The 22349-nt window shown below is 35.4% G+C and overlaps 2 protein-coding genes across 9 annotated transcripts in view; both read right to left on the reverse strand.

Annotated features, from left to right (window-relative positions):
* Positions 1-4788, reverse strand: part of exoc6 (exocyst complex component 6) — a 54965-nt gene extending 50177 nt beyond the window's left edge. For 5 of the 8 annotated variants that reach the window (XM_039653242.2, XM_039653241.2, XM_039653240.2 and 2 more), the window contains exon 1: positions 4643-4788. In XM_039653242.2, coding sequence (XP_039509176.2) covers positions 4643-4773 — 131 coding nt within the window. In that variant the 5' untranslated portion in view covers positions 4774-4788. Of the gene's footprint in view, positions 1-3558; positions 3715-4642 lie in introns of those variants that run through there. The other 3 variants (XM_039653244.2, XM_089122045.1, XM_039653243.2) reach the window with 1 other exon arrangement.
* A 3367-nt stretch (positions 4789-8155) lies between these two features.
* Positions 8156-21408, reverse strand: adam8b (ADAM metallopeptidase domain 8b). Its single transcript, XM_039653296.2, has 23 exons — positions 21241-21408; positions 20776-20858; positions 20545-20651; positions 20325-20403; positions 19859-19935; positions 19548-19731; positions 19396-19458; positions 18789-18860; positions 17946-18115; positions 17462-17543; positions 16714-16847; positions 15334-15511; positions 15123-15212; positions 13668-13863; positions 12696-12798; positions 12427-12595; positions 12251-12331; positions 12074-12158; positions 11859-11970; positions 11133-11298; positions 10398-10433; positions 9503-9577; positions 8156-9114 (listed from the first exon to the last, which is right to left on the reverse strand). Exons 1-23 carry the CDS (start codon positions 21299-21301, stop codon positions 9058-9060), a joined length of 2460 nt encoding a protein of 819 aa, XP_039509230.2. The 5' UTR covers positions 21302-21408; the 3' UTR covers positions 8156-9057.
* Between the last annotated feature and the right edge of the window lie 941 nt (positions 21409-22349).

The following is a 22349-nucleotide window of genomic DNA, read 5'->3' on the forward strand; positions in this document are numbered from 1 at the left end:
CAGATGGAAAATGCTGAGGGCGATTTTCAATTGAAAACACGCAAAGCTTTCTAAAATCGGTACCCACTTCCACTGCCTTTCAGAAGGTCATATTACACCCCGTAATGGGATATCCTTTCAGCGAATCTGCACACAGGCACACAGAACTACTATCAGCAGGACCATGATCACAATGAGTTTCCTCCTTCCTGTTATTGAATTCAACAGACCAAAGAGCGACAAGTTCCGGACAACTGCCAGGAGGTACTGAAGGAAACACAAACACAAGAGCGAGTAAAAGTCAAGCCTCTTCACTTACGGCTCAGACACAAAACATAGAACATTATACATCTGCATCAAGGTAGTTAATGAAACCTAATCTCCATTGTAACACAAGCTTGAATGAGTGTCATTCACTGTGTTTACATTTAACAATATAGGTTTAGGAAATAAGGTTATTCCAGGGTTTTTACAAAAAGCATCATTCTGAAACATAAACGTGTGAACAGTGTTCTCGTTTTAAACAAAATGGTTAACCACACCCAGGGTGTTGACGGAAAACACAGCACATGTGGTCATATAAACACCCAAGTGTTAAATATTACAGGTTTCTATAGATAATCTCTAAATTAAATGGCTAAAGTAATGGAAAAGTATGGAGAAAGCTGCTTGATGATGGCAGCAAACATACATGCTTTCTCAAATGTTTTATCGTAGATTTTGTACAACTCCATTGACTTGTATTGTATGTTCTATGATGTACGGTATTACTCCGCCGCCAGAAACGGAAATGGGGTTATTTGTATTGTTTCTGTAGTCTTATGCTGTCACGGTATCGTAGGCTACACTATACAAGTGGTTTGCTTGCAATTGGCAAAGGTGCATTATCGCCACCAACTGGGCTGGAGTGTTCTCGGGACAGCAGTATTTGTCTAAAAAACAATCTTAACCATTCTTTTTCATCAGAAACAATCTTAAAACAGGGATTTAATTGTAAAATACCAAACGTATCCTTTAAATACAAAGAGCCGAAGTACCGATCACAGTGTACTTCTTTTGCATTTAAAAACATGACATAAAGTGTATAATGAAAAAAATAAAAAAAATTCAGTGGCAAATGGCCATGTAATAAGTGGGATAATATACATCCAGCCAGTTGTTATTTCAGAATAAACACTGACAGGGTGATCAGGACAGATGTACATTAACATCACATGTCATGTAATGTCTTATGAGATCTTACATGACATGTCTTTACATTACTTTACTTGATAGTTATGGTCGCCACTCGACCTTTTTAGTAAAGAAATGAAAAATTAAGAAGAATACATTTTAATTTAATATGACTGATTCAGTGGGGAATGAGTTGCTCCAAAACCCCCTTTTTTTAAATTAAACTGACTGCCAAATTTAAACAGTGCAACCAACTGGAAAAGCTGAGGCCCACCCCGATACAGCACTTTCCCTGCACACCTTTGAGCTCACAAGGTGAAATTATTAAAGCTAGGTGAAGCTTTCCTTCAAAGACGTGATAATATCTGTGAAATGAGAAAACACTGCTGTCGTACTGATAATGTTCAGTGTGAATGTCAGTACAGAATGTGTGCCCTGAGGACATGACGCAAAAGCTGGAATGTCGACAAATTTGCATGTCCTGAAGATCTGCTTTCTCGAGGCCTTTATAAACAGCTGGTTTGGTTAACATGCAAATGAATGAATCTCTCACCATCATCACAACGGTGTAATATGAGCCATTTATACCTTCTGTTGCATGACACAACAAATTGCAAAGTGAATTATGGCTTCCAGAATTTTAAGTTATAGCCAAAAGGGCTAATCAAGTTTAATATTCACATTCATATTCAGATATACATAAGAACATCTACTCTTAGTGAAAAAAGGTCAGCTGAATTCTGATGAAATCCAAATTTCTACAGTAACGATCAAGCCAAAGGCCTCGCAGTGAAATGCAGTGGAGTGCTACTGAAATCTATAATTTCATAAATGCATGGTGTGATGTAGCCAAACATGATGTAGTGAAAGATGTCATCTGCAACTGAAGGGCAACTGAAATCATGGTTTTATCTGAAATCATGAAGCCCAAAATCTCAAGAATGGTAACAGCTGAGAGATAAAGAAATACTTATTTTTTTAGAATTCATAAAGGCTTATGTCATAATGGAATAAGGCAGAACACTACAGAAACCATTAAGCCAAAGGTGTCATGACAGAACGCAGCTGAGCACTACTAAAATCATGTAAAAAATAAAGCCAACAACATCATGATGGGTCATCTTTCATTAGAAATCATAAAGCCAAAGACTTGACAGAACGCAGAGTGCTGTTATTGTTTTTTAAATCATAAAGCCAAAGACTTCAAGACGGGATCCAGCTAAATACTACTGAAATCATGATTTTATCAGAAAACATAAAGCCAAATATGTCATGACAGGACGCAGATGAGAGCTATCGAAATAATGGTATTATCAAAAATGATGAAGCCAAAAAAATTTGTGACAGGATACAGTTAACCACTTCCGCAATCATGATATATATATATATCTAAAATATATGTAGTATCATAAAGCCAAAGGTGTCATAATGAGACACACCAGAGAGCTAACAAAATCAAGATTTTATCAGAGATCATTTTAACTCTAAAGAACTCATTATGGGAGGTTGCTGACCGCTTCTGAAAGCAAGAATTTATTAAAAAAAAAAAAAAATGAAACCAAAGATATCATAACATGACAGTATAGCAAACGTCTAAGTTACTGGAACAAAAAAAGCCTCATCAATAAATCATCATTTCTACTGAAATAGTCAAGCCGAATATCTCATGATGAAATGATCAAATTGTGAGTGACATCAGGATGCTGAAATGATCCAGCTACAGCTGAGCTTACAGCAGAATATTAATATCCAGCTCAACCCAGACTCATTTGCTAACGCCACACCCACCCATATTTCGTCAGCTTTCATTTTTCCGTACTTGAAATGTGTTTGGAAAAATGAAAATAGAGTGCATAACCGAGTATTTAATCTGACAGAGCCGTCCATTTGGAAAAACTAAAGCTATTTTGCTCCGAGCTTTCCACCTGTCGACAACTCCATCATATCCATAATGCAGTGAGACCGTCACAGGGCCTGTGCTGCTTCACCTCAGATGTTTACATCTTATATTATTCAATCATAACAACACAAGACAGGAAGAAAGATAGACAGACTGACAGAAAGACATGTAATGGCACATTATGAAAAATATTTCACACATAACATCTTCATTTACTAGCTGAATGACAGGAAAGCTACGATCAACAGTCTGTGTCATTGAACGTGTGTGTGTGTTTGAATCAGTGTCAGGATAGCATACAGCGACCATTCAAATCATTCATGTGGAAAAACACAAAATCATAACGAATCGATCAGCACTTCATTTGATAGCTTTATCAGCAATGGCAAAGTCCAGCTGAGCTGCATCTTTAGCAAACAAAGGCCTGCTTTCCATCCATTAGACAGGAGAAAACATCACATCATCATCTGAACCTTAAATAAGAGCGGATGATGCACATCTCTCACCGTAACGTCGGTCCCACACACGCCGTGTCCGTGCTCTCGATCTCCTGTAATATTCGTTCATGTTCGGTGATAGTCTCCAAGCTCTCGCTCTCCGCCATGTTGGCTCTAATCGTCACAGTGTTCATTTGTGACAAATGCCGAGAGAGATGCAGTAACACGAGTCCGCCGACAGGGGGTGCGCCAGTCTGGCTGGGTCAAGCTCAAATAAGTGGAACCTCATAAAAATGTGTGCAACTATCTTTTCTTTTGACCGTATATGGCACAAAATATCGAATCTCAACACAATTTATGAATGGTTTTATTTTGTTATTTAATCTGAATATCAACTCTTGTAAGAGTCAGTCAGTCAAAAGATTGAGGTTAAATTATATAATTTAGTCTCTGGAAAATGTTCCAAATGGCATTAAAGTGTCATCTCAAAATTCAAAAACTTTTTTGTGTCTGTTTGTTAATGCATATTAGCATATTAGAATGATATCTGAAGGATCATGTGACATTGAAGACTTCATTTGCTTCGTATGTTATTCTTTATTCAGTTATTCAACTAAATTTGTCAGAACACCATTGCCTCTTTGAATAATTTAACATTTTGTGCTATGACAACTCAATTAGCAAATGGTTCTGTTTATTTCCCTTTCAACACACTGATAATCTAATGTTGCATCATCATTAGTGTTGGGTAAAGTTACTTATTATTTACATGTAAGTTACATGTAAAAAGTAACTAACTGCATTACTCAGTTACTTGGAAAGTTTTAAATATGGATATTTTTCTTACACGAACGCATCACTTCGCTTCAGAAGGCCTTTATTAACCCACCAGAGCCGTGTGGAACGCTTTTATCATGGATGGATGGACTTTGATGAACTTCACTGCCATTATGAAGCTTGGGGAGAGGTCAATTTTTATATAACTCTGATTGTATTTGTCTGAAAGAAGACAGTCATATACACTAGACTTGAGGGTGAGTAGCAAAATCATCATTTTTGGGTGAATTCCTTTAAACCTTCACACCCCAATTTGAAAATATATCCGAACACTATTAATGTTAAATCATAAACCTTCCCATCAGAAAACTTTTACCTTAAACTCGTTCCCAGGGGCAGGTCTACTGATTCCAGTTCCGCAAAAACATTCCCATAGACCTTTCCTTCTCCTTTGTCCTCTTCTTGGGGACTTGTGGGAGTCTTGAGACTGCTACTGCTGCCGTACATGTCCGTTGGTCTGTGTGTTGTGTTGGGAGAGCCGTGCATCAGCAGGACATACACTAGGCTACTACAGTCAGCAGAAAACTGCAACTAAGGAAAAGGGACAGACCTTGTGATCCCTAGTACTTTGAATCCAACAAAACAGGCTTAAGTGCTGTCCTGTTAAATATTTCCCGCAATTGTGCTACAAGATGTTTTCAAGCTGCTGGACTGGGATCTTTATTTTATGGTTTATTTGAAGTCATAAATGACACAGAATTTTAAAAATGCTTAATTTATACAAAAAATATATATATATATTAAAACTATTTGTAAGAATAAACTCAAATCATGCAGCATATGTCTTAAATATATTCACTTTAACATTCAAAAGTTTGTAATTTTTTTTGTTTTTATGAAAAAAGTATCTTATGCTCACTAAGAATGCATTTCGCATTATTCTACAAGTTAGAGGAATAAATAACATTTATAACACATAGAAAACAGTTATTTTTAAAATTGTAAGACTATTTCACAATATTACTGTTTTTATTGTACTTTTGATCAAATAAATGCAGCCTTGGTGAGCATAAGAGACTTTAAAAAAATTACAAACTTTTGAATGTTAAAGTGAATATATTTAAGACATATGCTGCATGATTTGAGTTTATTTAAAAGTCGTAATATTTCCAAACATTTGACCAGTAGCACAGTGTGTTCTTGAAACTGAAAAGTGAACAAAGGAAGAACTGAGCAGAGAAATAATGAAATAATTTAAGGCATTACAGCATTGTTTGATTATATACGGTTGTTCACTTTGCATCATCTTACAAATTACACAGATTACAAAACACTGTTCTGTTTACTGATGATGTCTTAACAAATGGTTTCCTCACTGCTTCACAACAACAAGAAAAGCTTGAGAACTAACTTGCAGGAAACAACTAGATGATCCTTAAAAAATACATGCTCTTTTCTTCCTTTTTTTTTTTTTTTTTTTTTGCTTCTTGTTTTTATTGTCAGTTTGCGACTGGGCTGCGGGTCACACTGCCTAAAAGCAATCTGTTAATTGTTGTTCGTCACCCTGTCCTAAAAAATAAGGCTTATCTGGTTCTGTATTATGGTTAGTAGCCTATTTCATTTAACATATAACATTTTTAAATCAAAGTAAACCTTGGGACAAAACCAGTCGGGGGGCAAGTTCTCCTCTGGCTGACGAACCGACAGTGAATGATTCAGGCAGCATTACAGGAACATTCCAAATATTATCCAGTTCCATCCGGTTAAAGATGGATATGGGTTTGTTGAGATTGAGAATCACTGCCGATGGTTGCATGTCGATGAGGCATTCACAGGGGAGAGTTGACACAGCCTCTGCTGACACTTCATGCGTTGTGGTCGTGTCTAGGCGCAGGTCCTCCATCTGATCTGTATCCGGCTGAATATCATGTGTTGTGCATCACTGTACGCTACCGCCCGGAAATCATTTCGCACAATGAAATCAGATAATGCGCTAATATAATATGAGGACGAAAGAGCATCAAGGCAGCGCCCGTGCCATCAGACAATCGGCACACTTACTCTGACGCGTAATTTTACACTTGTAGTTTTACAACCTTTTAGCGTTTCGGCATCTTCATTAATCCCCTCGCTATTAGACGTCCCGGGAGTCTCTCGCATATTGATTACGGATCCCTACCCGCAATTAGTTAAAAATCTCCCGGAATCTAGAGCGAGTGAGCAAGAGTCCGCATGTGAGACAGATCAGACTGCTCCAAACCGTATAGTGCGCGCACGAGGGAGAGAGCGAGAGACTTTGAGTGTGTGCGCCTCATGACACAGAGACTCAGGCATCGAAATTTTCGTTTATATTCGGTCTGATTATTACCGTTTACGTCAGAACCGGTTCCATATTGGCACCGCGTTTCGGTACCAAACCCTATCCATAATGCATCTGTCTGCATATTCAGTACCTTCTTCCATATTTTCAAAAAGTTTCTGCCGGTGAAATCAAACGCACTGGCACTGATCTGTGATAGGGCATTAGGTCCAACCCCCTATGGGCGTGTTTGGGTGGGATCTAGAGATTATAGTCTTTACAGAAATCCCCCCCCCCCCCCTTACACTTCCTGCTACAATGACATAAAATGACGACTTTTTCGTCATTGTAGGAGGAAGTGAAAAAGGTAAATGGCGGATTCTCTCATCTCAGGGGAATATTGGAGTGTTGCTCGACTATTCAATAGTATAACTGGATTTCTAACAATGGAAATGTGGGATTGAATGAGTGCACACGATAATGTCCACTCCGGTTTCGGACACCCCAACAAATGTCTGTCCCCTCAAATAATGCCCTATTTGAGGGTATAGAAGGCTATTTTGGATTCAGCCTGAGATGCAAAATCATTATTACTTTAGTCTTCAGTGACACATGATCCTTCAGAAATATTTCCAATATGCTGATTTGCTGCTCAAGAAACATTTCTTATGATTATCAATGTTGAAATAGTTTTTCTGCTACATATTTTTGTGGAAACACGATAAAAATAACATTTTCAGGATTCTTTGATGAATAGAAGATCAGAAGAACTTTTTTTTATTTATTTGAGTCACTGGTCATAATGAAATCTTGTATGTTTGTATTGATAATTATAATTCAGTGCTGAGTGCTGACATAGACGTGACTTTGTTAATGTACATTATGAATAGCTGAATCAATTCACATGAGGATAGAGCTGTGGTACCAGCACAGTTTACAACCACAAATAATACTACTGTTTTTTCTTAAAGTATTGTACACTTCTATGAACTTTGAAAATGTTTGCTTTTATTCAGATAACAAGCTTCTAAGCACAACATGAAGACAAGCACAGACACGTGGAGCCCATTTCCAAAGGAGCCCAGGATGTACTGTGTTTCCATTTTCACCCACAGGAAAATTAAACAGCTGAATCACAATGAATCACACTTCACAAAAAAAATCAAAAAGGCACACGTGATTCAGCGCACAGGACGTATCTCAAAGGTTAGGGAAACTAAATACAGGATCAGTCATGTACAATATTATCGGGGCTGTTCAGGAGTTGGAGAGAAGGTTGTGAGAGCATATATGGGTGCTCATTGTGTGTGTGAGTGTGTGTGTTTTTCTAACTTTTTAACAAAGATTATTACTTTTTTTTGTTGCAGTTTTGCCAAGAAAAAAGAAAAAAATGCCAAAAAAATAGTACAAAAATAAGTACAAAATAAATTAAAAATCAAAATCAATTACAAAACTAGAGGAAATGTAGCCTCCAGGGCCAGTTGTTCAAAACATTTAATCTGGATCAAAATGATCTGGATTTGTAAATCCCATTTTTTCCTATCCAGGATCAGGTAATCCGTCTTACTTTTATGCCGGTTTTTCAAAGCAACATTGGACTGGATCACCCTGATCCAGATACACAGTTTTCAAGATTACCAAATCCGGATTACCAGTGCTCTAAATGGGACAACATATCACAATGTGGGCCACCAGCTATGTAAAGAACAGGTAGAAAAGTGTTTCTTATTTTGAGACAGGACACAAATGGGGACGATCATTTTTATTTTATTTTTACTTTACTATACTGAATAGCTTAATTGTTATCCTATGTCTACTTTATCACTGTTACAACGGTTACACAAGTCAAGTGCAAAATATAAATAAAAGTATATACACTAAATGATACAAATGTATTATTTGACCAATTTTAAAGTTTTACTACATTTTCTTCCTGAAATCTACCTAGAAATCCTACCCCCCATTTTCAAGATTTGATCCAATCCGATAACCAAAATCCAATCAGCTTTCCTCTGAACAACTGGCCCCTAGTTATAACATGTGGCACACCAGAAACAGGACACCATTAGTTCAAAGTTTTGAAACTTAAATAGGTTCCCAAGTGACCAAATCAGTAGAACAAACATTCTTGTTTTGGTTTCATACTTTAGTTTAGTTTAAGGCAGATCAGGATATGTTAAATAACTTTTATTCAGAATTAAATACATACACGTGGTAACAGTCTGTAAATGTTCGATTAAATTAAATACTTTATAAAAAATTTGGCCTATTGATCATTTCTCCAAACACACATTAAGATGTATTCCATAAATATACCACCATAAGTAATATAACAGACAAAAACCAGCTCTTACTCAAGGCCAAGCACAACAGTGTATGTGTGTTTTTTTAAAGCGTGGTTTAAAAAAAAAAAAGCACTTTGTGATTCAGCCACCCCCACATTATAAAAGTGAACAAGTTGTTTAAATGAGTCATGATGATTTCACGTCTGGTCACCTTCTTGGAATGGTGGGTGGTCTCAACACAACCTTCACTGTATCGCCTGTGACCTGCAATGTAAAGAGTCTACAGTTCACTAGGTGAATGCAAGAATTCTTTTAAAAACACTTTAAAATAAAAAAACAAAAGATCACAAAAGGTAGTTTTCACAGTGATACAGTATAACCATTTTTGGTTCCCCAAAGAACCTTCCATTGAAGAGCTCTTTAAAAAAAAATTCTTAGTATGTAGAACATTTTAATAATCTAAAGAACCTTTTTCCACGACAAAGAACCTATTGTGGATCCAGAGTGTTAAAGGTTCTTCATGGAACCATAGATGCCAGTAAAGAACCTTTATTATTAGTGTAGCTTATATTAACATATAACATTACAGGATAAACTGTTTTAAACTGAGCGTACAATGCAATCACTTTCAGAGTAAATGCAAGTAACTAACTTGATCTGCTCTCCAGGATCCTGTTGCTAAAGATGGTTTAAATGGTGGAACAGGAGGTGCAGGCGGCTTGATTCCCTACAATTACACAGAGGATTTTCGAGCTGAGAAAATGTATAAACAACTACGTACACAAACATTATACATATGTTACAAATCCTATATCCTAATCCTAACTGAAATTTTACATAAGGTGGATAATGTATACATTTTGCACAATTAAAAGTCACATTATCAAACTGAAAATACAAGCTTTTACAAACTGTGAAATAAGTCAATAATGTTCTGTGCTAATTGACAAGACTAAGACTGTCAGAATGGAGGAAAGGGGTTGCAAAAAGGAGGAAAATAAGAGCTTGATTTTTTTTCTATCTTTAATTAAGAGCCAAATGATGGAAAACAGCTACAGACAGGGCTGAATCTTTACTTTGAAAGACTAAATGAAAGGAGTAAAAAGTAGTATCCTTTTTTTTCTTCTGAAAAGTACAAATTCCCTGCAATAATACTTAAGTAATGAAGTAAAATCACAAGTATTTTCCACTCCTGATCACAACAGTTTGGAAATAGCATGTTGCTATGTTAACAATGTGTTTAATAAGTACTAATCTACTGTAACTGCACTGTACTACTTTTATGATACATGTATAGTGCATGTCATGATTTTGGAGACTCCTATATTTAAAATATATGCTAATATGCTGTAAACAACAACTCTACTGTAATAAAATACAATTTGGGCAAAATAAGAATATTCTCCTTTCATTTTCAACAAAAGAAAGAAAGTCTTACAGGTGATAGTATTTTTATTTTTGGGTAAATTTTAAAAATCATTAATTGTATTTTACACAAGAACTGTCACCAGAAAAGATGAATTTCTGCACTCAACAATTGATCTTACCTGTTTAACTGTAGTTTGCTGCGGTTTTTCTGGAGGCTGCAAACAGAAAGAGAACACATTTATTTTTATCTTTCTATAGAAAAGGAAAAAGACTGCTTGACTCTTTCCTGTCGAGGACAGGCATTATTTGTGAAACTACAAAAATGTAAGCCTTTAGTCTGTACATATGCCTGTTGTATACAACTGGAAAACATTGCTGTGAAAATTGTGGACTCAAATCTTTGAACAATGTTGAGTTAAGTAATAATTACCTAGATATGAAATATGATATGAGCAGAATATTCAACTTGTTCAAGATTTAATCAGTACTAGTTATTAACTTTTGGACAGACAGAAATTCTGATCCCAAAGCCATTCACAATTTACAATTTTTTTTTTTGTTTTGGGACTCTATTATTCTTGTATGAATAATTTTAGATTTACCCAGCCCTAAATGGCATGTAAAAAATGTGACTGGGTGCATTACATGTCGGCCAGAAAGTCTATTTTCATCTAGATGGGTGGTTCCTGACCAGAATAAGGTGCAATGTGTCTCACTTTATGCAAGACATTATGCAAATAGCCATTAGTATGGTAACAATACTAATTTGACCCTAACTCTAGTTCTTCATTTATTTCACATTCAAATGTCTCAAATGGGGGGAGGGGGGGGGACTTCTACATTTCATGCAGAATAGATTTTTTGACTTTAAGATGATAACGAATGGACAGCATAATAATGAAGGTTGGACTAACTAGAGGGGCAGGACGGGCCGGACGGGCAGGACCCGCTCTAGCAGTTATAGGGGTGCAGGGTTGAGTTACGGTGGTCCCCATGAATATGGGCTGGCTGATCGGAGGGTGGTCCTTCTTGGTACCGTTGTTCTCAAGGAGGCGCAACTGCCCTGAAGATGGAGCTTTTCTGTAAACAAACAGACAGACATAAAATAAATAGATAGATTATAATTACATAAACTCACAGCTAGCCACACACTCTGATTAATCAATTTCCAACACATTTTGAGGAACAAAATCATGATGAGTCTATACTTATATTATCAGTTAATGAAGTAAACTGAACTAAATTAAAACAGCATTGAGATAAAATGAGTTGAAAAATGGCACTCATCTTATTCTGTAGAGCTGCTTTACAGGTGAAATTGAATTAGTTTCATAATGAATGAATTTTACAACATTAACACTGTTATTGTTCTGTTTATTCATTTGAAGCTGCTTTTCTGTATTGTATACTGTAGTGCTATATAAATAAATGTGACCTGACTTTAAGGTCATGGGGATGCTGGAGCCTATCCCAGCGTTTTATGCCAAAGGCAGGGAAACACCCTGGAAGGATGGCCACTGGGTCAAAATGGTTTTATGAACACTAAGAAATACGAATGGTTGGGGAAAAAGTTAATTTGAGTTAATTTAAGGCCATGTGCAAGATATAATTATCAAAGCAAGTCAAATTAAACAACTTACGTATTGTGGCTGGTGATCCGTTTTCTTTTTTTACGATAAAGCACCACTCCACATACTAGTAGAAGCAGAGCGATTGCAACAGATACTGAGATGCCAATTATCTTTGCTTGTCCTATGAAATTCCAAACAAGAGTAAAATCAGGTAATTTAAAACACTTATGAATTTTTCAGAAAAAAAAATAAAAGAAAAAAACGGCGAGTTGGAGTTTGATTACCTGATGGCAATTCAGAATATTTGACTTCACAGAAAGGAGGTGCCCAACCAGGCTCACAGTGGCATTGTTTTTTGTGATTACATATCTGTAAAATCAGAGAAAATAACACTCTAAGCATGGCTTTTTATACTATGAATTATTCCTGTTGGTTTCAATGAAATGGAGGTTTGATCTCACCCCTCTACCATTGCATTTCAGTGAGCAGTTTTCATTACTGCCGTACACATTCAGGTCTTGGCACATATAATCATAGCAAACCTGTTGAAACATAACCAATGATTTATTACCGTATTTGTTCCTACAAGACAAAGATACCTGCTGTGATAGTTCAAATAAAATCTTTACAAGCTTACCTTATTATGTTCACATTTTGTGCCAGTAGGAACCATGCTGAGGGCGTCCTCCTCTGATTGGTCCCCGGCTATGTTGCACATTCCACCAAATGTTACTATGACAGCTTTCTGACCGGTAACAGGGTATTCGTTTCCTCCATCACAAAATATCTTTCCACAGCGAATGCTTCTACATAAGGAAAAAAGTCATATCATTTGGTCTACACCGGGTGCTACAAATACTGATGCTGGAAAACATATTGCATAGAAAATTTTAAAAGATCACATACTCTTTTGTACAGGCTCTGTAGCCATCTTTGGTTTTTCCACAGTGAGAATCATTTGTTCCCATCCTGTTTCTAAAAAAGCATGCATCAGAAGCCACTGTGGAACCTAGTGAAAAAAAAAAAAAAAATCAGATAAAAACATTGAAGAAAATATTAATTCTTGTAGTTTTAAAGAACGAATAACTGATCCTTTTTGGAGATTTGGTAAAAGAATCAGCTCATTATAGTCAATCTTTCTTTTGTCACATTCAATTCAGACTTTAAAATCTGAATTTGGTAAAAGTGATTACTTCAATAATTTTACAACACATTTGCATGTTCATGGTTTTCTGATGGTCATATGACATGCAGACAAAATATCTACCTTTTTTAGTAAGTGTTTTAACTTATACATAGGGCTGCACGACTTGGCCACAAATTAATATTGTAAATACAATTCGAGCTGCGATTTGACATTTCATACAGTAGCCACTGACTGTGTACCATACATGACATTTGTATCATATCACATAATTGCAGTGTAAAAAAGTATTCTTCAAAGTAGTGAATAAATAATATAAAATATATACAATAATAAAAACAATTATAAAATAATATACTATTTCAGTCTTTGTCCTTAAAATTTAATGTTTAACTCAATGTGTTACTTGCAGTTTATTTGCATTTAATTGTGACATTTACTTTAAGAGTTTACTCTTTACAAGAACCAACAAACACTACAAGTTACAATACAAACACTTATTTCTCCAATTTTGGCAGAATATTGATGAAATGCTGTAAATTTCTGTCCACAAAAATGTTGGCAATTATGCAAATGTGACAGTAAATAAAATGAACCTAGTGCATGTTAAACTCACAATGCACATGAGTTTGTGAGAAGAAGCAGCATTTACTGCATTACTGTTCCCTAGTTCCCTAACCCTGCGCTAATGTCTATTAAAAGATGACATAGAGAAGTTTTGGACTCATGCTTACTTGTTCCCCAAAGTTTTTGGCAGTGATGGAGGTGAGTGGGGCATTGGCCATTGTAGCAGTAACCCTGGCCTGTGCTGCAAGGTATGCCATTCATCTTAAAATCATTCTCTGGGCACTGCTCTGAGCGCCCTGTGCAATACTCTGGAACGTCACACTCATGTTCAGCTGCTCGACACAAGCTTTCAGCATCTTTCATCTATCATGGAAAGAGAAAAGAAAATAAGTAAATAACAATAATTTTGAACCACAGCCTACTATCACATTATCTACAGTTAATGTTATGTTAATACAACACAGATCATTAACTTCTAGACACGGCTACGCAAGTTATCCAATGCCTTTTTTATATTTATGTGTCAAGCGTGTTCATCCCAGCATTGGATTACTTGCGTAGCCGTGTCTCTCTCACTCATTTTGAAAGTGCACAAGTTAGACAATAATAGTTACAATAAAAGATAATCGAAAATATGAAATATTACCTTGTAGCTCACTCAAATGGGCCGGAATTCACCATTCCTTTTAAAACACTTGTATTTAACCAGATGTCCCGATTTTTATGACCTAATATTGCTTTAAGATTTGAGTTTGCTTGCTTTTGTATTAAATTCAGCGATTGAAGAATCAACACTGTGGGTTTGTTTCTTTTTAGGGTGGGTTTGCTATGTGTCTTTTTACCTTTTCAGTTGGTTAACTTGGTGATTATTCGTTGTTTGCTTATCAGTTATACCTGAGAAGAATATTTTGAGTTTGTTTGCATTAAATATTCACTGCATGTGATAGCATCAAGCTCTTTTATTATGTTCCTAGTCAGCCAAGAGAGCCATTCCTGAAATGTCTGCCTGTTCCACGTTGAGACGTCTATCTCTGAAAAGTCTGTCCATTCCGCTTTGGCCAAGGATGCAATTCCTGAGAAATGTGTGTCCAGATTGTTAAACCCCTGCCTCACTGCCCAGTCCTTCAGCCCTGTCTTTTATTCCTGTTTAGAGTGGGTTTTTGCGATGTGTTTTGTTGTGAAAAGCACATTGGCTACCTAGATGTAAAAAGAGGCCATTCAAAGGTTGTCAATTCGAGTCACTTTGAAAAAAAATCAAGTGCATTTTACCAAACTTTCACCACCCAAAATACATCTAGTAAAGAGACTTGTTTGACTTTTAAGCTCTCTAGCGACTGTTCAACAACACTTTACCTCTTTCCTGGATCTTTGCTTTTCTGAGTCACCCTTTTTTGCAACAGTTGGTACCATTGCTCAGTTGGTTGGTGTGTGTGTGTATATAATTCCTTTAATAAAGACATATTCTATAGCGTAACGTCATAGTGACATTATTATAAAAAGGGCTTGGAGACCTTTTCTAGTTGTAGCACAAAATCATTTTTTCCACACAAGCTAACTTCACCCCAGTCATTTTATCCAAAATGCTCTACTACAGTGAAATTAAAGACACTTATGGACATTACCTGGCAATTCTCACAGCAATCTCCTTGAGCACAATGTGAGCCTTCAGTGAGTCGGCAAGTCTTGGGATCACAGCATGGATTTTCACATTCCTTAGAAGACGGTAAATCACAGCCATTAATGAGAGAGATGTGGGTAAAACGTGAACCTAAAGGATAATTTCAAAGCCGGGCTTGACTGAGTCATTACAGACACAGGATGTGTGTGCAATACCTCCACTGTTCCACAGTCACACTCCTCTCCAGGGTCCAGGAAAGCATTACCACAGACAGGCCCACTGTAGAGTTTGGATGAGCTGGGGATGTCCAGCAGGCAGCTGGGGTTGGCGTTGTCTAGAAACAAACTCAGCTGGTCTAGACTACAGTCACTAAACATCTCCGGGAACAGGTTGCTAGATAGACAAGTTTAGAATGTCATTGTCAAACAGAGCACACTTTAAACTGCTACAAGGCAGAGCAGTCCACATACATTGTTGTTGTTTTTTACTTACATTGTGTTTTCAGCAACGTAAAACGTAAAGGTTTAAAGAGTTTCATGCACTTGTACGTGTACTACCCTTGTAAAAGTACGCTTAACTGTACTAAATGTGTGCACTTGTGTACATTGTTGTAGTTTAAAAGCTTTTTTTAAATTTAATTGCATATAATATAATATAATATTAATGAAATAAAAGGCCACTTAAGTGTATTTAAAGGAAGTACATGACGTTTCACGGTTTTATGAAGTATCTTAAAACACCTAAGTACACTTTTAAAATTGTCAAATTAAACATTTTACTTTAGAGCACATTTTAAATCATTGTGTTTTAAATGATCTTGTCATGCTTTAACGATAGGATATATAGACTTAATTAATCCCACACTGGGGAAATTCACTTATTACAGCAGCTCGCAAAAATAAATTAAAAAAGTATACCTATTTTTTTACGTGTTGGCTAACATACTAAAGCACATACAGTATAAAATTATATATTTATAAATAAAGTACTTGATAAATTTAACTGTAATTTGTTGTTTGCTGTTACATTTAAAGTTAATATGGTGCTGTACAAATGTGTGTTTGTTACAAATGTGTAATTACAAATATATTTAAATATACAACAAGTTTCAAAATAAATTACATTAAAGTATATTTAGGTTTACCATAATTGCTTGAAAGCAGAACACTTAAAACCTATTTCAAAGATGAAAGTAATAACAAAATTATATATAAAGATGTACTTAAAATTCGACTTAAATGGGAGTTTAAAAAAACCTAGTTCAACTAATTGCATTTTATGTTTAAACTATAATATATTTAAATTTAACTGTAAATAACCTTCAATCAAGTGTTGAAAAATTACATTTAATTCAGACTTAAGTATATTCTAAATATTTAAAACGTTTTTTTCAAAAATGTCATAAGGTTATAGAAATATAGGTTGTCGCTAGTTTGCTTTTATGTGGTTGCTAAGATGTTATGAGTGGCTGACAGGGCATTCTTGGTCTTAGGCACTGATCAGTAGTTGCTTAGAAAGTTCTCTTTTAGTTACCTAACTTCTAACTAAAGCCAAAATAAACAGTACATTGAATGCATTACACACATACTGCTTACCCCACACGCTCTGTCATGATACAGAACATTGATGAACCACACATGCAGTGATCCACATCGTGGGACATGCCCATGTTATGACCCATCTCATGCACAATTGTAGATGCCAAGCCCAGTGAGTTTGGATTATGATCCTGAAAAATAAAAGCATATAACCATTTAAGGAATATGTAATTATGTCATGTGGTTGAAGGAGAGAACCCAAACGCAGCCGATATGCAGACACTCAAGGTTTATTTCGACACAAGACAGTAAACAAAAGCCCACAAGAGTACACCTTGACTATGACAAGAAAATAAATGAAGTCTAGATAGTGGCTTCATGACTAGATGAAAAGCAAACAGCTACACAAACTCACAATTCTCATGAAACAGGATTCAGGCAACGTACTCACAGGACTGTCACAGAGAGTAACACACAATGATTGACAAAGTACCGACACAGGTCAGTATACACAAGGGGATTAAATAGGGAGAAACTAATGAGGGGAACAGGTGACGCCGACTGGGCAATAATGACAAGACGAGGATAACAAGGGTGTGGGGGGTAACTTGACGAGACGAACACTATTTGGGCCATGCGCTTGTACACAAAAAAATGATTCTGTCATGATCCTGCCTCAAGACCATAGAAAATCAAGGACACGAGGGCAGAATCATGACATAATTATGTGTCTTTAAAAGAAATAATCTTTTTATAGGAAGTAATTCACTATCAGAAAATCATTACTAACTCAGATCATAAATACCTGATTGACTCCCACTGAGCTTTCCGCACACATTGCAAATTTGTTTGCCAGACCAACTGTGTCACCCAAAAAATCAATTCCACTGGAAGAAAAGAAAACCAACAAATAAAACAGTAGCACTTTACATGATGGTTTTGTTTCTTAACATTAGCTAACATGAACTAAGCAATATATTTTGTACAGAATTTATAAGTCTTTGAAGAATAATATTAGTTAATAATACAATTGTTCATTGTTTTTTCAGGTTAGTTCACATTGTATTAACTAATGTTAACAGATACAAATGTTAGATAATTATATTAATGTATTTCTAAATGTAGAAATTAACATTAAATATGATTACTAAATTATTTATTACTAATTACTAATGATAACAAATGAAGCGTTATGTTAAAGTACGCTACAGGCTCTGCTATGCTAGAGTGTAGTGAAGGTCTTAGTCATCCAGCTGAGTAAATCATTAATAATTAGATCATATACTCACGTCACAAACTGAGCGTTGTCATGCTTGACCCTTTTAAGCAGATTGCTCTTTCTCCACTTAATAAACCGACTAAGAGTGTCATCAGAACTCACACTGACTACAATCTGGTCCTGTGTTGTCCAAACCTCAAGACCCACTAGCATAACCCGGATATTAAGGGGTCGATACAACTGAGAAAAGAATAAATTGTTTATTATATTTCTTTAACCCGGATATTAAGGGGTCGATACAACTGAGAAAAGAATAAATTGTTTATTATATTTCTTTATGACACTTATAAAAGGGGACCAATTATGCCATTTTTCAAAATATTTAAAAAAAAAAAACATTATTTTCATATTACTGCGGCTCCTCTCTTCCCAGGCTGTCAGTAACGCTCTGTTTAGATCCTGTATCTGTAAAGCCCCTCCTTCCGAAAAGAGCAATGTGCTCTGATTGGGCGGCTGAACCTGTGTGTTGTGATTGGTCAAGCTCTTTGAGCGTGTTTGGGAAATGTCACGCCTCTTACCCTAACAGCGAGTTTCAACACACTACTAACGAAACTCAACCAGGCCCTATTTTTTTTGCGTATGCCTTTGGGTTGGAATTATTTAAATGAGGAATACTGTGACGTTTACATTTCCGTAAATAAACTCTAGATTACAATCCAGGCGTTTCAGGGAATTCAGAAACAGTGCTTAATGAAATAGAAAATTACTCTTTTTAGAGCGACTTTGTAACAACAGCATTACACAATTTAAAAAGTTGAAAAACACTTTTGGCTAATTTTTAAATATTGTAAATCAAAAAAGTAAACATTTGTAGGTTTGAATCTATATTAGAATAAAATATATGAAAATATACCTTGTCAACGTGATTTGCAACCTCCAGCATCCTGGCTCTGATCATGGCCATGTTAGAACCATAGGTTTTGTACTATAAGAGTAAAAGAATGGCAATCATTTGTTTGCCTTTTTTGGAAAATTTGCTTTCAGCTTTTGCTTGAAGTATCGTGACTAGTAACTACTGGCCTCAGTATGGACAATTGTCAAAATCTATAAGCCATAAATATTAGTGATTCACTAATGTCAATGTCAATGTCATCTTTATTTGTATAGCACTATTAAAACAACACAAGTTGACCAATGTGCTTTACATTCTCACTGTAAAATAGAAATAAAAACATACTACAATAGTAATAGAATAAAAAATAGAAATATAATAAAAATAAAAACATTTAAGATTTAATATCTTATCTAGGCCATTTTTAAATGAATGGCATTAGCCTTTCAGCCTTGTAAAAAAAAAGCCTTTTTTTAGTAAATTGTAAAAAAGGTGTTTATTTCGTTTAAGCATTTTTAAAATATCAGCAAGATTTAATTGCCTGGATATTTGCACCACCATCAATCATTGAAAAACTCATAGCGGTTGATATATACTTAAACTAAAAAATGAAAGATAAAATTCTTACCTCAGTGTTATCGACAACAAGAAACAATTCCACAAATCTTGGAGTGTGAAAACGCTTCACTTTCTAAGGGAATATATCAATATTTTAGAATCTATATATAATTTCTTTATACATAGAACATTAACTAGAAGTGTGCCAGAAGATGTTATTACCTGTCTGCTGGACATTAAGGGGACAGCCACTGGTGGTTCATGGTCATAAATGGAGGTGTTTGGTTCACCACAAGAGCTTCTCTTCCACCTCAGATGTTGGTGCTTATAGAGCGCATGATCTCCATCAGTGTGGTTGGTCAGGGGTTCAATCAGGTACACTTGCTTTTTCACCCTAACAAAACCTCTACGGACAGAGAAGATACAATGCTGTTCAAGAGCATACACACATCTAATACTACTGCATATCCATAAGGAAATGTATGAAATGTAATGAACATGATGTAATAGGAGAATGCCGTTGTGCATGATACCTGATTCCAGAACAGATTGTCACACTGACTGAGGAATCTTCCAAATCCTGAATATGGCCATGATAATAGCAATTTTCCTGATACAAAAGATACAAAAGTTATTATCAAGGCACTCCAAACAATCCTATGTGACTTTAATACATGAATACTAGTAGCCAGGAACTACACACTATGCAATGTATCCACTATTTTAAATAGCATGTGAACAACAGTTTGCAACATTGCTGTAACATGACCTCGCATGTTTAGTTCTTCAAGCGATTTCTGATCGTCATCTCAGAAATTAATTTACTGTATGTTTAAAATCCTATATATAATTATTTCCAAATCTTTAACATGTGGGAAATTGAGTTAAGGGCAGATGTTAGTAAAGGTAGTAGTTTATCTACGGTATGGATCTAGAAAATACTAGTGTATACAGCAGAAATAGTATGAACACATGTATTGTTAAATTACAGTAAGTTACCTTTAAATTTGGATTGCTGCTCACAATCAATCCATCTTCTTGATAGTATATTTCAGTATAATTATGTCCAATGAGTTGCCTACACCACAGTAAACATTTATTTAGGCTGACTTTAGAGTACAATTGTGTATTTCATACTATTTAACATCAAAAGTAAAAGTACAGACATCTTCGAGAGAAACTTCAAGTGAAATATAGTACACCCAAATGCAACACTCACCTGTTCTTTTCCAAATTAATCATGTGATTTTCCCCTCCAAAGAATAATTTGTATGTAAGTCTATCAGGATACATTTCATGGTTTTGTGGACTTTTATCAGATTGTACCTGCATAGGATTGATATGTTAATCTACACATAAACAATACAACTCCACTGTTGCTTTTCCAAAAACTAAACAGGTTGTTTTTCTAGGCATTTTTTGCTGCTGTAACTGTAAGATCCCGGTGTACCTTACTGAGGCTCAGTCTTTTAGGTCTCACCACATCAAACTGCTCTACATGAGGTAAAGTATGGATGCTCTCTGCAACACATCCTAATGAAGAATCAAAATATGTCAATGTTTTACAAAAGCCACTATCAAAGAATTAACAACATCCTTGATAAATGACGTTAAAAAATAATAAGTTGAGAGTTTATAAAAATTCTAAAATATTAATGGATAACAAGTATAATAAACTCTTTAAAGTCACCTTAAAGGACATAAAAGTTACTCCGTCACTATACAATGTTTATAGACAAATATAAAAATATTTATATCCCATTCGCATGAATGTACGCTTTTACATAATAAATTATTAAAATAGACTAAAGCGACCGGGTACATCTTTCAGCGCAAATATGCTTTATAATAACATGAATTAAGAAGTAAAACAGATTTCTACTTAACTAAAAGAATATCGCGTAACGTTACATACCCCATAGACAAAAAAAGCAAAGTAGTAACGTTAAATCAGCTGTGAAGGTAAAACGCTCCATGGTTACTGCGAGTTATGAAAATGAAACATTGTCTGGCGAAATACATGATAGAAGATAAACTTGAGATCCGCCCAAGTGGGCTGCACTTTTACTTTATCAGGACAGATCAGGGACACTAGAATAAATACGTAGAATGGCCATTAGCACGGATCAGAAATTTTGAAGAGGGCGGGGCTAAGAGACGTCATGAATGATCAAAATAAAAATTATTTTAATTTGACTAATTTGAATGCTTATTTTTATTTCTATGTAAATGCAAAATTTCTAAGTGTCATTGTGGAGGTGTAGATTATTGTCCATAATGCTGCTGAAATAGATCCCTGACAACGTTGTCACGTGGTAACTGATACTTTTCTCGACGCTGATCTTGGTGCACTAATCACAACGTTTGTGATTACAAGATAAATATATTTTTTAAATAGTCTTATATCGACCGATGGGGTGGATTTTAATGTTCGATGGTTTAGTTTTTTTTATATTAAAACTTAAAAAATTAACGAAGTAAATTATTTTAGGTTTTAGTGTGCAAAGCAAGACCTGAGATTTCAATGTGTTTCAATGAAGCAAGCGGTGATTTGGGCCTCGCTCCGAACGCCCCTCCATGACCAGTGTGATTTCCTCTTTATTTACCATCCAGTAGGACAGAACGCAACATATCCCGTAAGTGACTCATAATATTACCGGAAACATGTTTAATATAGCTTTTACCTTTAGAGTTTGTTTAACTCCAACGCAATCGTATTATCTTTATAATTGATATGTAGCCTAAGGAATTTTAAACAAAATATTTATTAATGTAGACCTGGGCACCGTCACTTGCAGTATTCAGTATTGCCAGAATTTACTGAAATAAGGTTCAAATAAACCCAAAATATATTAATGTTTTTTTTTTCTTTCTTTTTTTTTTTTTTTTTTTTTTTGTCTCCCCCAAAATAGGCTGAAAACACATTACGGCATGTATAGGCTTAATTTTGTGACTTAAATAAATAAATATGTATAAACCTATATATTCCTTGATGAAAAAAACTCACTTGCAAAACACAACCAC

The sequence above is a fragment of the Pimephales promelas genome, chromosome 17 (assembly GCF_988280905.1).
Source record: "Pimephales promelas chromosome 17, fPimPro1.hap1.1, whole genome shotgun sequence".
NCBI lineage: Eukaryota > Metazoa > Chordata > Actinopteri > Cypriniformes > Leuciscidae > Pimephales > Pimephales promelas.